The 14,735-nt window shown below is 56.6% G+C and overlaps 2 protein-coding genes across 5 annotated transcripts in view; one reads left to right on the forward strand and one right to left on the reverse strand.

Annotated features, from left to right (window-relative positions):
* MCRS1 (microspherule protein 1) overlaps positions 1-8,768 on the forward strand; it is an 11,171-nt gene extending 2,403 nt beyond the window's left edge. The window contains exons 1-14 of one of the 3 annotated variants that reach the window (XM_027967372.3): positions 462-581; positions 1,088-1,226; positions 1,571-1,709; positions 2,317-2,475; positions 2,623-2,732; positions 3,653-3,761; positions 4,044-4,182; positions 6,672-6,747; positions 7,085-7,113; positions 7,223-7,315; positions 7,502-7,584; positions 7,777-7,864; positions 8,087-8,214; positions 8,336-8,768. In XM_027967372.3, the coding sequence (XP_027823173.1) occupies positions 572-581; positions 1,088-1,226; positions 1,571-1,709; positions 2,317-2,475; positions 2,623-2,732; positions 3,653-3,761; positions 4,044-4,182; positions 6,672-6,747; positions 7,085-7,113; positions 7,223-7,315; positions 7,502-7,584; positions 7,777-7,864; positions 8,087-8,214; positions 8,336-8,422 (1,389 nt within the window). In that variant the 5' untranslated portion in view covers positions 462-571 and the 3' untranslated portion in view covers positions 8,423-8,768. Of the gene's footprint in view, positions 1-461; positions 582-732; positions 903-1,087; positions 1,227-1,570; positions 1,710-2,316; positions 2,476-2,622; positions 2,733-3,652; positions 3,762-4,043; positions 4,183-6,671; positions 6,748-7,084; positions 7,114-7,222; positions 7,316-7,501; positions 7,585-7,776; positions 7,865-8,086; positions 8,215-8,335 lie in introns of those variants that run through there. The other 2 variants (XM_060412662.1, XM_012174334.4) reach the window with 2 other exon arrangements.
* The window catches only part of KCNH3 (potassium voltage-gated channel subfamily H member 3), a 19,366-nt gene continuing 13,392 nt past the window's right edge, over positions 8,762-14,735 (reverse strand). The window contains exons 11-15 of one of the 2 annotated variants that reach the window (XM_027967371.3): positions 12,034-12,251; positions 11,018-11,349; positions 10,509-10,615; positions 9,834-9,910; positions 8,762-9,754 (exon numbers count right to left, since the gene is read on the reverse strand). In XM_027967371.3, the coding sequence (XP_027823172.1) occupies positions 9,158-9,754; positions 9,834-9,910; positions 10,509-10,615; positions 11,018-11,349; positions 12,034-12,251 (1,331 nt within the window). In that variant the 3' untranslated portion in view covers positions 8,762-9,157. Of the gene's footprint in view, positions 9,755-9,833; positions 9,944-10,508; positions 10,616-11,017; positions 11,350-12,033; positions 12,252-14,735 lie in introns of both variants that reach the window. The other variant, XM_027967370.3, reaches the window with a different exon arrangement.

Raw genomic sequence — 14,735 nt, forward strand, 5'->3', positions numbered from 1 at the left:
ACTTCCACGAAGTAACACCCTCTAAATCTTCAGCCAACGCTTCAAATGAAAAAAAAAAAAAAAAAGGTAAACTGGTTGGAGTCCCATCTCCTTTTCCTTTCCCGTGCTTTGGACTGGGAGGAGAGCCGAGTGGGCAGCTGACGAAGCAAAAGAATCCTTTGTTTCTTGCTAGTTTGGAGTCAAGGCCCTTCATCTAGGGGCTGTTAGTAGAATTAGAGGGGTTTGTGAACTTCCTAAAATGTGTACATTTTTCTAGGGTTCCTAGCTTTTATCACTGTCTCAGAGATGTTGGTGACCTTCAAAGGGCCACTGGTTTATTAGGGTCATATTGGCAGAATATATTGTGTCTCTTCTGGTGTTTTCGCTAGCTTATGGGATGCTGAGGACCAGTTCCAGTATAAGGAGGTGAGGTTGGCCAGATGGAAATCTGAGCCTCAGGGAGCCTCATTTCTCCTTTGCAGAATCTCCTCTCGGCCTCTAAGCTCACCTGGTCAGAATCCTTGGATGAGCCTGTGGGACCCTTCCTTCTAGCCCTGTGGTTTGGAACCAGTGGCTTTGGGACTGTAAGAGGATGGACAAAGGTAGTATGAGGCCGGGCCAGCTCCCCAAACGCTCAGGCGCCAAGCATCTGCTGATTCCACCCCGTGCCTGGCACGTGTGTCTTTCGGTCCTGGCTGGGCATTGCCACCTCCCCCTGGGCCAGCACCACCCACGTACCTCTCGGCAGAGGCCACAATTGACTGACTTTCTGTTGAGCTGCTGCTCTTTGGCATGGCTGCATTTTGATGGCAGAGGGAGCAGTTATGCCCAGAGCCCGGTGTGTCGGCATCACCAGTCTGACCTGAGCACCATGTGCTGCACGACATGACACGTGGCACCGGGAGAACTGCCCAGCGTGGAAGGTCTGGGCCCAGATGGGACTGGATGGCCAAGGAACTCCCACCTTAAAACCTCAAATGTGAAGGAGGCAGGGGAGGGACCGAGGGCTGGCTGGGAAAGGGGGGCTGAGGAGGGGTCCCTTCTGCAGAGGCTCAAGGCTCTGCTTGGCAATTAGGAGCTCTGACTTCACCACTTCTCTTTTTTCTAGATTCTCAGGGGCTGCTAGATTCATCCCTGATGGCATCGGGCACTGCCAGCCGCTCAGAGGATGAGGAGTCACTGGCAGGGCAGAAGCGGGCCTCCTCTCAGGCCTTGGGGACCATCCCTAAACGGAGAAGCTCCTCTAGGTAATAAGGGTTTGAAGGGCCAGAAACGGAGACTGCGGCATGCCTTTACCCCCGAACCCCTCTGGGGCCTGCGCTGGCAGAAACTTGTGCTTTTCCTGACCTTACTAAGTCCCTCTCCTTGAGACTGAGCAAGGGAGGGAGATCTTAGGTCTTTGATGTGAGGTCTTTGTAGTGTGGTTCCCTGTCATCTCAGAGGGTTGGCGCATAGAGGTTCCACGCCTCGACCACTGAGCCAGAGCAGTGAGCACTCTGACTGCTGGGAACCTGCTCTCCTTTGGAGGCTGGGTGTGGGTGAGTGGGTACTGGGGGTGGGGCATGGAGAGCTCACTAAGGACTCTTCACAGGTTCATCAAGAGGAAGAAGTTCGATGATGAGCTGGTGGAGAGCAGCCTGGCTAAGTCCTCTACCCGGGCGAAGGGGGCCAGTGGGGTGGAACCAGGGCGCTGTTCAGGGAGCGAACCTTCCTCCAGTGAGAAGAAGAAGGTGAGGATTGGGAGAATGGGGAGTAACAGGGGATGGGGGCCAGTGCCAGATTTCGTGTTTCCCCACAACCTTCGCCAGCTGGCAGGAGCCCTGCAAAGGAGGCCTGTGAGAGGATCAAGCTGCCCCAGCCCCAACCTCAGATGCCTCCCTCCTGGGAGCCCATCTCACTATTCCCCCTTTCTTCCTGCCCCCGCCCCCCACCGCCCTGTCAGCGCATCCTGTATCACATTCTGTGTGGGAGGCACAGAGCGTGCATCTATTCTGGGAGCAGACAGCCTGTTCCCAGCATTGCTGGGTGTAAAAATAACCCCCAGGTGGCATTGCTCTGGCCCCAGACACTGTACCAGCAAGAGTGTTTCCCTGGTATCCTCCCCACCCACCCTCCACTCCAGGGTTGGGGGCACCATCAGTAAAAGAAGACCCCATATGGTCTAGGACTATGTAGAAATACTTTGATGGGGGCGGGAATGGGGAGGGGCTGGTATTAGAAAGCTGAGCTCCCTGCCTGTGGCTTCTTGTTGGGTGGGGCTGTACAAAGCTCTGGGTCTAAAGCCCAGGCTGCCCTGGTGCCAACTCTGAGCTCACTCTGCTCCTGCCCTTTGCCCAGGTGTCCAAGACCCCTAGCACACCTGTGCCGCCCAGCCCTGCCTCAGCCCCTGGACTCACCAAGCGTGTGAAGAAGAGCAAACAGCCGCTGCAGGTGACCAAGGACCTGGGCCGCTGGAAGCCTGCGGACGACCTCCTGCTCATCAATGCTGTGTTACAGGTAGTGCTTCCTGCCACAGGGGTCTTATTCCCTCTTCCTCACCACTTCCAGTTCTCAGCCCCCAGGTAGCCTGGCAGTGTCTGGAGGTGGCTCGGGAGGGTATTTCCCAGTTTGAAGGCTAGAACAAACTGCTCTGGGGTCTTGCAGACCAATGACCTGACATCTGTCCACCTGGGTGTGAAGTTCAGCTGCCGCTTCACCCTGCGGGAAGTCCAGGAGCGCTGGTACGCTCTGCTCTACGATCCTGTCATCTCCAAGTGAGTGAGCTGGCCCCAGTGGCGGCACGGTACTGGGGACACCAGGATTTGGTTCTTGAACAGAAAGAATTTTACAAGAGGGGCTGGGAGGCAGGGCTCCCTGGGGCCTGGTATTCTCTGAGATGATACCAAGACCTCCCAGGCTTTGGGGGGAACCTTCTTCCTGATATCAACCTTGCTAGTCCAGGCTGGATGCTGAGAACAAGGGCCTAGAAGCCGAGGAAGCAGCACTAGAGAAAACACCAGAATGAGTTCTGGGAGCCCTGTCCTACTGCCTTATGCGTGGTGGTTTAGGGCGGTCACCTTCCAGCTTTCCCACACTGACCTCCCACAGTTTCTTCCTTCATAAGTAGTAGTTGGAACAGAAGAACACCAGGGTCCCTTCCAGTTTTAGCAGTCTGAGTTCCAGATACACCTGTGCACGCACACAGCACACACACTTCCTCCTCGGGCACCTCATTTGATGTTATCAGAATAATGCTTAACATCCATCTTCTACTCCACAGACACTGGTGCCACTTAAGCTATAGCCACAGCCCTGATACACCAGGAAATGGGCAGGGTGTGGTTTGGTGTCTAGTGGGTGGCCGCTTTAGTCAAGTAAGGGCGAAGGTCTTGGGGCGGGAGCAGCAACTGGTCTTAGGATCGCCCTCAGGACTGGCCTCTAGGCAGCTGTGCCCTTGAGTCTCTTCACAGGGTTGAGCACAGGAGCCTGAGTTTTCTGAATTGCCTGTTCATGTTTTTGACAAACCCACGAGGCCACCAGTGCCTTGCTCATCACCCTCGGTCCCTTCTGTTGAGGGCTTGGATCTTTGAGTTGTGGATTGCAAAGGCCTGCAGGCTTTGGAGAAGTAGGAACCCCAGATTGCTTGACACCCTGTCTTCAACCCTGCCCTGCTCTCTGTCTCCCTTCTTCCCAGGCTGGCCTGCCAGGCCATGAGACAGCTGCACCCAGAGGCCATTGCAGCCATCCAGAGCAAGGCGCTTTTTAGCAAGGCTGAGGAACAGCTGCTGAGCAAAGTGGGATCGGTAAGGCTGAGGGCTACTAAGGCTAGAGGGTAGGGCAGGAACCAGTCACCTGGAAAACTGACTGCAGGGAGGCTGTACTGCCTGGGGATTTACCCTGCAGACACATGTACACCGGCGGGGCCTCTGGATGGGGTCCTCTGGGAGAGCCAAGCCTGGCTCCTGGCAGGCAGGAGCTGTCACTTTTTCCATCTCCTGATGGGGACTGGGGTAGGGGGCACAGATGGTGAGGCAGGGGCAGGACAAGGAAACCCTGATGCCCAGAGCATACTCCCTGCCCTGCAGACCAGCCAGCCCACCTTGGAGACCTTCCAGGACCTGCTGCACAGACACCCTGATGCCTTCTACCTGGCCCGTACTGCCAAGGCTCTGCAGGCCCACTGGCAGCTCATGAAGCAGTATTACCTGTTGGAGGACCAGACAGGTAACTGGGCCCAGGATCTGGCAGAGTGGGGGTGCGTATGTATGAGTGTGGAGGGGGCTGGATGCAGCTGCTCTTAAGTGCCTTGTAACAAATCCTCAGTGGTTCCCAGGGTCCTGTTCACCTCTTTTTGCAGCAAAAACCACTTCCTTCCAGAGGGAGGGAGTATGGCTGGAATGGTCTTGATGGTAAAGGTAGCCAGAATTGCCTAGAATCCTGAGCAGAAAGACTGAACAGCAGGGTCTTCTGCTTCTCGATTAGCCTGCTTTTTTGACATGTTTGACAATTACATAAATAACACGTTACTATTTTCTTTATAAGTAACTTTCAAACTTTAGTAAAATGCAAAAGTTTTTCAGTGCTCACCCTCCCCCGTTTCCCTCCCTGGAGATAAAGACCATTTTCTCTAAGCCTTTCTGTCCTTTCCCTCTCTCCACTTTCCTCCCACCAGGCTGTGGGGCTGCCTTCAGGCCACTCAGAAATCCCTGCGGGGGCTTCACACCCAGGTCACCTGTCTTCCTCTTTCCCAGGGGTCAGAATGCTCTCCAATTCCTCTCTTCCCTTACCAACAAGACGTTCTCTCTCCTAATGAGTATTAGGAAAGTGGTCCGATTAGATGGGAAGAAACTCCTCAGTCAGATTTAAGATTCAGGGTCAGACCTGCATAGTCCGAGCACACTTTACTCTCGCTTCTTAAGTACTATTGCATGTTGGCTGCCGTGTAGTGGTTCACACTGATCTGAAAGTCAAGCCGCGGTTCTGCCCTTCACCTTACTCCTAGGTTTTGTAGCTTCTGGATAATAAAAGATTCCTAGCAGAGAATTTTGGAGAGGGCAATGGCAATCCACTCCAGGATTCTTGCCTGGAAAATCTCATGGGTGGAGGAGCCTGGTGGGCTGCAGTCCATGGGATCGCGAAGAGTCAGACACGACTGAGCGACTTCACTTTCACTTTTCACTTTCATGCATTGGAGAGGGAAATGGCAACCCACTCCAGTGTTCTTGCCTGGAGAATCCCACGGACGGGGGAGCCTGGTGGGCTGCCATCTATGGGGTCGCACAGCGTCGAACACGACTGAAGTGACTTAGCAGCAGCAGAGGATTTTAGGAAATCTTGTCGGGGAGGCCCCATCTTCTCTTCCTGAGGATCTCTGAATTTAGTGTGCAGTGTGCCTCCTTTATTCCTGCAGCTTCCAGATCTCTGCTGCTCGCCCAGGCTCAGCTGTCACTGACGTCCCACAGAGAGAGCAGACACTGGATAAAGTTGATTTTTGCTGCTACAGCTAGCTCCTTTGTCACTCTTTTGAAAGTTATCTGTGTAAATTTGCTAACGTAAAGGTATAACTTTGCAAGAGTCATGTTGTGTGGGTATCTGATTTCTTGGCTATTTGGTGCTTGGAGTCTCTAGCAACAGGGAGCATACACTGCTCACTTTTCAAGTCAGCTGGATGTTAGGTTGGTAGGATTCAGGCAGCTGTGGTGGGGTGACTGTCCCAGCCCCATCTCCCGCCAAGTCTGGACTAAGGTGACGGCGGCGGGGGGGGAGGCAGTAGTGATGGAGCATTTGTGGCTCCTCTGCAGCCCCCCTCCCCGTTGCTTCCCCGGCAGTGACGACACCTCAGGGGTTGTCAGGCTCCTAAGCCAGCGGTTTCACTAGCTAGTAGAACTCTTGCTGAGCAGACCCTGCAATCCTAGGAACCACTGACCGTGAAGCAGGAGTTCTCAGATTTGGGGACCCTAGCCGTTTCTACATTTTGACCACAAAGAACTGAAAAACTTTCATAAAACTTTTTCATTAAAAAGTCAGTATTTATCCTATTATCTGGTGGGTGTAGTCTGTATCTGACTACATCTGATTATATTCCATTTCTTTTTTTTTTTTTTTTTGGAAAAAAAAGGCATTTAATGGCCCATTAACGTGTATTGACCCACAGTTTGAAAACACTGGCTTTAAGGCTCCCTTCTGGCACCTCCTGAATGAGACTTGACTGTCCTGTGCCTCTCAGCTCCTTGTGGCAGGAAATGTTTGGGAGCATGTGATGTAGTAGAGGGAGCAGTTTAGACTTGGAATCAGGAAAGCAGCCTTGATTCCCGATTCTGTCCTGAACTAGAGTCACAGAGCTGAACCCGCCCTCCTCTGTTTGCTCATCTGTAACGTGCAGCTCGTAGTAGTGCCTTCCCTGCATAGAGCAAGTTTTGTAAGCGGGAACTCTTTGCACACTGAGAGAACACACAAAGGTCAGCTTTCGTTCCCTGCACTTTCTAGAGCCGCCTCTGCCCCAGCTAACCCTGGGATGCTCTGTGTCAGAGTAGCGCGCGGTCTGATCTGCATGCATTCCGTTACCTGTGTCAGGGTCACTGCTGTGGATTTCAGCACGAGGCCGTCCCCACAGGGCTCTCTCTACAGTTTATCCTGTTAGTTCCGTTGTCTGCTCAGCGTCGCGGGGGTGAGTGGGAGCACTGGCACTGACCCTCCCTCCGTCCTTCGTTCAGTGCAGCCGCTGCCCAAGGGGGACCAAGTGCTGAACTTTTCCGACGCAGAGGACTTGATTGATGACAGTAAGCTCAAGTGAGTGGCTGGGGTCACAAGCAGGGCACAGAGAGCCATGTGTCTCCCAAGGACTCCCCAGGCAGCTCCCACACTGCCCAGCCCTGCCTCTCACTGCAGGGCCTGGAGTCCCATTTGCAGCTGTTGGTGCCTGGTCTTCCTGCTGAGCCCTCCTTACCCCAGCCTCCACCCTTTGTACGTGACCCCCCACCCCAGGGAAGGAGGCTTAGCTGGGACCAGAGGAGCAGCCTACAGGGCCGCTGGGCTGCGGGACCCTAGTGAGCCAAATAGTACCTAATAGTGATGGCAGGTAAGCTTGAATTGGAGCTTGATTCATCCTTCTCTTCTCTTCCCCCAGGGACATGCGAGATGAAGTCCTGGAACATGGTGAGTGTGCCCTGGTGGGAACGTTGAGGGGGTGGGAGCTCCTGCTGGAACAGAAAGGAATAGTACAAGGTGCCGATGACCTCAGACCTTACACCCCACCTCACCCCAGAGCTGACCGTGGCTGACCGGCGCCAGAAACGGGAGATTCGGCAGCTGGAGCAGGAACTGCATAAGTGGCAGGTGCTAGTAGATAGCATCACAGGTGAGGAGCCCAGGGGCCAGCAAGCTCGCACTCCCACTCCCTTCACCACACCTCGAGCACCCTGGTTGCTGGGCTGGGCTCACCCTCCTCTCCCAGACCTGTAGCTCCTCTCCCTCAGTGGATCCTGGCCTGGTTCCCCACCTTCCACGCTGGGGCTCTTCCCTGACACAAGCTGCTCTCCCCCAGGCATGAGCTCCCCAGACTTCGACAACCAGACCCTGGCAGTGCTGCGGGGCCGCATGGTGCGGTACCTGATGCGCTCTAGAGAGGTGAGGCCGGCCCGGCCCTCCCTGTCCTCATCCCCATCCCCATCCCCACAGCCCCTTGTGAGGTGCCCCTGCTCTGTTGATCTTCCCCTCACAGCCCTTTCTATGTCTGGTCCTGATTTCTCATCTTTCCCTGGCCTGTGTGGACCCCTCCCATTCCTCAGGTCCCAGCCCTCACCTGCCCCATTTTCCCAGATCACCCTCGGCAGAGCAACCAAGGACAACCAGATTGATGTGGACCTGTCCCTGGAGGGTCCAGCCTGGAAGATCTCCCGGAAGCAAGGTATCTGCAGGAAGCCGCGTGAGAAGGTTCCTCCAGCCCCGGGCCTTGGCCTCTGTGGGAACCTTGGGGACAGACGGGCTGAGGAGCTGGCATTTTAAGATCCCTAACTTGGGGGTGCTGGGTGCCTTGTAGTGTCCCCAGGAAGCAGAAGGTACAATGGGTTTCAGACCCTTTTCTAGCTTCCCTCATCCCGTCATAGCCCTTTCCTTTCTTTTCCCATAGGTGTCATCAAGCTGAAAAACAATGGTGATTTCTTCATTGCCAATGAGGGCCGGCGGCCCATCTACATTGATGGACGGCCTGTGCTGTGTGGCTCCAAGTGGCGCCTTAGCAACAACTCAGTAGTGGAGGTGAGCTGGGGGGAGGTGGAAAGGCCAGGGTGAACCATGGGGTGTGGTGAGCCAGAGTGTAGGCTTGGCCCTAGCCCCAGTCTCACCTCCGTCCTCAGCTACCCTTCTCTCCTGCCCACAGATTGCCAGCCTGCGATTTGTCTTCCTTATCAACCAGGACCTCATTGCCCTCATTCGGGCCGAGGCTGCCAAGATCACGCCACAGTGAGGAGTGGCGGTGGGACCCACGGGCGCTCTCTGGCCTCAGCGTCCCCTGCCGTCCCGGCCCCTGGAGCTGGGGACTCAGGCTCCTGGAGAAACCAGAGTGGGCAGCGGGAGACTCGGCTCCTGGCCCCTCGATCTGAGCCTCTGCGGGAGGGTGGGGCTGGCCCTGGGGAAGCACCTGAGGCTGGGACCCTCAGCTTCCTTAGTGCCAGAGCCCCTCCTCTCTGCAGACGATCCTGCCCTTTCCCCCAGATTCCCACCTTTGCTCCCTATCTTCAGCTGATTATTAATAGCTTCAGACTTTTCTTTTATTATTTTTCTTTTGTAAATACAAAGCACTGAGTTCCAAAGTAGTTTCTTTATTCTCTTTTTAATATAAAAAACATGGTGACAGGTGAGGCAGGGGCACATGCAGGGGATAGCAGAACCCCTCCTGGGCCTCGGGCCACTGTCCCCCAGCCTGCAGAGGGCGACAAGGTGGTCAGAGGAGCAGGCTGAGAGGAGCAAGGGCCCCAGGAGTAGGAGCCCAGGGATTCCTGGGCTGGGGCCTGCCCCTGAAGTTCCCACCCACCCTGTGAGTCCGGGGCCAGGCCTTCCATTTGCTGTCTAGCCCCCTGCCCTGAGTGCGCAGGTAGCACAGAGTCCCGGGGCTGGGGGTGGCTGTCCCCTTCTCCACCCTGAGCCTGGGCTGAGCAGCGGGTGGAGGCAGGTCTGGCAACACTGAGCTCTGAGGCTGCGGTCAGACCCCGGTGCCTTCCTCCTGGGCCCACTGGGCCGCACCAGAGCCGTGGCAGCCGATAAGCACCATCTCCAGGCTATGGGGCTCCCAGGGCAAGGCATGGCCCCCCGAAGCTGGCGGGGGCTCTCCGGTGCTAGCAGCCTCAGCCTGGGTCGCGGGCTCCGGAGGCCCAGTCCTAGCCCCTTCCTCAGGAGGCGGCGAGCCAGGGGTGCTGGGCTCAGGGCAGGGTTCTCCTGAGCCAGGGGGCTCTGAGTCAGAGGTGGAGGTCCAAAACGCAGTGGCTCGAGGCCATGGTGAGCTCTGAGATGCGGGGGGGCCCCAGGGCCAGGGAGCCACGAGGGGAGGGGGCCCTGGACGAGGGTGGGGCCAGGTCCCACTCAAGACAGAGCCAGCTGAGGGCTGTAGGCAGTAGGAGGACACCCCAGTGTCCACACACAGGGGCTGCAGCAGCCCAGAGGCACCGGCCGGGCAGGGCCCCTCTCCTGACGCCCGAGGGCAGGGGCCCTCCCCGTGGGGTGCCAGGACCAGCTGCACAGCCTGGCGAAGGGACTGCAGCCCCTCCCGCATCTGCAGCACCTGCTCAGACAGCTCCATCACCTGCAGGGAGGGTGGGCGTGGTCAGAGTGGAGTCGGGACCTGCCAACAGCAGGCACACCCCACCTTGCCCCTCACCCACCGCCTGCCGAAGCTTGTCCAGCGTGTCTGTGTTCCTCACCTCGCTGGGCCCAAGGGGGACAGTAAGCAGGCCGTTCTCTGTGGACAGTAGGAAGGGGTTACCAGCCAGGGCTGGTAAATGAAGACAGCGTGGGGTCCAGGCCTCTGCCTAGTGAGTACAGACCACACTGGCCTGGCCAGGCCCGCCGCCAGGAGCAGCCATTTGTAACCTTGCCCAAGTTGCTAAATCTAGTGCAAACCGCCAGGGGGCCTCGGGCACACTGACTCGGGCTTCCCCCTCGGGAAGCTGCCTTCGTGACTGTCTCTTGTTCTGTCTTCCAGGCTAGGGGACACTCAGTGCTGCCGGGCCTGCCTGGTGGCCATTTTCAACTCTGCTTCCCCAGCCTTGTATCTCCCGCAGTGGGCCAGACACTTCTAAGGGTTTTAGCAACATCATCTCGTTTAACATGCACAACCACCTTTTTACAGATAGGAAGCTGGCAGCAGAGATCTAAGCTCCATTTCAGCTACCTTCCAACACCAGCATACTGGTGTTACCCACCAAACTCCCCCACCCAAACCATGCAGGTGGATGAGGGCAAGAAGGTATCCAAAATCTGTGCCCTGCCAGTTTCTCAGAGAACCCCGGGACAAGGGGCCTGCTCTGCTAGCCTCCCCACGGACTAAGCCCCAGTACCTGGTCCAGGAGAAGGGCTGCTGCTACATTCCGGGCCAGAGTGCCTCACTCGGAAGGAGAACTTGGGCTGGTCGGAGCCACAGCCGTCCTCAATCCCATCTACAACCCTGTGGACGCAGGCGCCAGGACAACAAATCAGTCAACAAACACCCACTGCAGTATTCTGTTTTACAGGACAAGATGCCCCACTGTTCACAGAAGCTACAAGAGCTGGAGCTAGGCCAGGGGCTTGGGGTCCCAAGAGAAGGGTGGAACACGTGGTCCCTTTTCCCCTAGGAGCTTGCAGTTTCCAGCTTGAGCGATGTGAAACAGCAAGAGTTCTGAGCACTGCATGGCCTGAATGGTGGAGTGGGGGCAGGGAGGAGGTGGGCTAGTCAAGGGGGGTTTCCTGGAGGAGGCTGGGAGGGGTTAGCATGGAAGGATGGGCCTCTAGGGCAGCAGTGTGCCTGGCTGGGGACCCAGCCCTGTCACTATCTCTGCCTGACTTCAGTGGCCCAGAGCTTGCTCACCTGGGGCTCAGATCTGGGGGCACATTCCATGGCACGGGGGGCAGCCGCAGCCCCTCCAAGCTCCGGGGATGAGTTGAGGGGCCGGCCTCAGCCTGCAAAGCCCCTGCCCTGCCTGCCCGCCCTCTGCCTCCCAGCCGGGGCCGGGGCACAGTTCGCCGCGGCGATAGCAGCTTGGCAGCCGAGGATGAGGAGGTGCAGCCAGGGGACAGCAGGGGGCTGGAGGGCTCATCAGCCGGGGCTGGGGAGGCTGTGGGGCCCTGCTCCCCATCTGTCTCCTTCTCCTCCAGGGTGGACATGAGGGTGTTGTCGCCACTCAGGGAGCTGGTGTCCGCCTGGGGAGAGCAGGGGCAGAGAGTCAGCATGGATAGCACCCACAGTGTCCCACTCACTTCTCCCCGCCAGGTCTCACGGTCCTAGAAGCCAGGAGCTGTTTTTGTTAAAACAGGATGCGGGTGTCTCCTACCTCCTGAGGAGGAGACTCAGCAGGGGGAAGGGCTGTTTTCCTGCTGCCATCACAAAGCCACCAGCCCTGGAGGCATTCACTGTCCCTCAAAATTCTAGCCAAGCACGGACACGCTGTCCCTCTACTTGATCTCTGAGGCACACTGAACTGTCCAGGAGGACCTGGTACTAAACACTGGTTTGGAATTAGTGGCATAAGGCAGAGAAACTCAAAAGTCCCTCAGAGTGGTCCTGGGTCATGGCAGGGCGCTCTGCAGAGGTGGCCTGACCCGAGGGCACAGCCCCTCCCCTGCAGCCTTACAGCCTCCTCGTCTGGTACCAGTGGACTTGGTCAGACTCTCCTGGGCCAGGGAGAGCGGGAGAGGTGGCTGAGCAGGACAGGGCTGGGCTCTAAGGGCCAGTGTGAGGGAGTGAAGGGGCGGGAGAGTGTGGAGCCACCCCCATCATGCATGGGGTGCTTACACCAGGCCATGCGCTCACACAGCACCCCCACGGACCCCCTCTCCAACTCCCCAGGCCTCCAGCCCTCCCACGCACAGACAGAGCGCCCTCACCTCGGCGGGGCCTCCACCAGCACCCAGGTTGTAGCTGAGCTCCCCTCGGAGGCCCCGGCTGAAGCGGGGGGCAAACTCGGGGTACAGTGCCAGGCTCTCATGCAGCCCGGCCAGCTGCAGACACTGTAGGACGCAGTACGTCAGCCCCTTCACGTCGGCGTTGGCCTTGACCACCTGCTCACGCCGGGGCAGCTCACAGCCGATCAGGTCTCCCTTCCCTGAGAAGAGCCAGCAGAGGTCAGCAAGCCCTGTCCCTCAGCCACCAGGTGGGGGACGCCTGGGGCCTCTCCAGCCAGGACAAGAGCAGTGGGGCCCAGACGCTGGCTGGCCCCCACTGCCAGCCTCACTGGCTTCTCAGAACAGCCCTGTGGCCTGGGTGCTCAGTCACCTTTGGGGTCAAAGCACTGTGCTGAAACACCCGAATTTTAAGTCTAATGGTTCCCAAGTTGCATGTGGATCAGAATCCTCTGGGAAAGTTAAACCTATCAGATTCCCCGTACAGAATCGTAATATCTATTGGAGACTGCACAATTGTTTTTAAGCCCCGTGGGTGATTCAGGTGGAGCGTGTCTAGGAATCAGTATGTGGAACCAGCAAGTTAGTGCTGTGTGCGTGTTGGAGGGAGGGAGGGTCACATTATTGCACCAGAGCCTTGGTGCCTCTTCTATATGGCAGACCCTATCCTGAACTGAGTCTGTGGTGCTTTCTCCATCTTACCAGAAGGTGTCAACGGAGGGGTTCCCCACCACCCAAGAGACTGCCACCTGGCTGACAGTGATTGTAAAATGGCACCAGAGTCCACACCCCAATCTCAAGAGATGTTAAATTGCAGGGTGGGAGGGGGGCGTGAGGGGGGAACATGTGACTTAGAATCAATAAAATAGGATGTCTCCAATAAGGGACACGATGAGGGTTAAATGAGTTAGTGTAGATAAAGTGTTGGTCACATAGATGGTCGGTCAGAGTTCATTTCCTTCCCTTCCCTCTTGACAAGAATCCCCTATAGCTGATTCCCATCAGGGATGGCTGGCCACTGGGGCTTGGGCAGAGCACTCATGGCCCTCACAAGGAAGCTCAGCCCACAGCCAGACATTTCACAAGATTAGACAGCTTTTCCTCATCCTTAAGGAAAAAGATGGCTTGCCGCCACCCCCGCTGTGGGCTGCCTCCCGCTGCCAGCAGAACTCACTGAGCTTAAAGGCCTCCTCTAAATGTTCACGGACTTTTGCTCAAACTTAAGTGTAGAACGCATCATCGTTAAATCTTATTTTCTTGGCTCCCGGCCATCCTTCTGGTTCCTTCTGAGAGCTGTTTGGATCTCAGTGTGATCATCTGATGAATGAGCTCTCTCTCCTCATGTGTGTCATCTGGAAATAGGATAAGGATGTATTTCTTGTTCTCATCCAAGAAGGGAGAGAAAAACAAGAGATAGGACAGGACCAAGGATGGAGTTCTGTGCCACTGGTCTCGGGGACCAGCTTCCGGCTGACCTTAGCCAGAGCTTCCAGCTCAACTCATCAAGGCATGTGAGGTCCTCCCCACACCATCACTCAGCTCATCTCCCTTTGTCTTGCCTCCGTCCTCCCCCATAACTAACTTTGCATGCCTAGCTGTTAGTTTATACACAGAGGTAGGGGCCAGAATTGATACTGCTAGACATGTGTGAGCCTTAGCTGCCAGGAGCAGGCAGGAAGCACCTGCATGTTCAACTAAAGAGGCAGGTGGGTGAAGGCAAAGCAGAAAGCCGGGCTATCATGAAGGCTAGGGAGCCGGGCATCCATCAGGGCATCCAGTGCAGCCAAGTCAACAGAGGAAACCGTCTATCTGGAACATACGGGCAGGGTCAGGACGGATCAGAGGTGGCGTACGTCCCAGCGTGGAGAATTCTGGAGGCAAAGGTGAGACATGGGCAGTGGCCCTCCTTGAGGCTGCCTTCACACCAGACACGGGCATTCTGAGACCTGGCGCCTGGCATCAAAGAGGGATTCTTGCAGGACCCATGCCAACTGCCAGCCACGCTGCTTCCTCAGCTCCAAGCTGAAAGCCATCTGCTTAATAATCCACTGGACAATCTTGCTTTGGAGTGACCAGTTTGCAACTGTCAAAATCTGCTTTTTTGCCTTTCTGATTTATCTCCAGTTCCTCATAATTTCTCCCGGATTGCCAGCCATACGTGAGTGGCCATAATTCCATTTGCTCAGGGTCCTGGCATTAACTGCATGTAGGGCTAGAAGCCAAACTTGTGAACAGTGCCTCTCTCAGTTTGCATGGTATTTCTTTCTTCTGTTCCTGTTGGAAGACCATCCTCAGAGGGGAGAGGATGGACACATGGTTGCTGCTGGGCATGTGGTTCTCCAGGTGAGTGACAAACTCCAGCCTCTCCAGGCAGCAGCAGCTGTCCCCACAGGGAGTGCACAAGCACTGCTGCCTGAGGGCTGGCTGTGGTCCGGGCACCTTCCATCCGTATGTGAGGCCCTCTGTCCCCCACCAGAGACCACAGCGTCCCCGCAGCCCCGGGGCCTGCAGCCCCGTGTCGCCCACCACCCTGAGATCGCCCCCTTTTTGCGGATGACTCTCCCCAGAGCAGAGCACTTAAGAGTGCAACATCTGAAGCCTGAGGCTGAGAGTCAGCAGACCAGGTTCCAGCCCTAGTGGCCTGCCGACTCTTAACTACTCAGAGTCTCAGTCTCCTTCCATGCAAA

The sequence above is a fragment of the Ovis aries genome, chromosome 3, assembly GCF_016772045.2.
Source record: "Ovis aries strain OAR_USU_Benz2616 breed Rambouillet chromosome 3, ARS-UI_Ramb_v3.0, whole genome shotgun sequence".
Taxonomy (NCBI): Eukaryota; Metazoa; Chordata; class Mammalia; order Artiodactyla; family Bovidae; genus Ovis; species Ovis aries.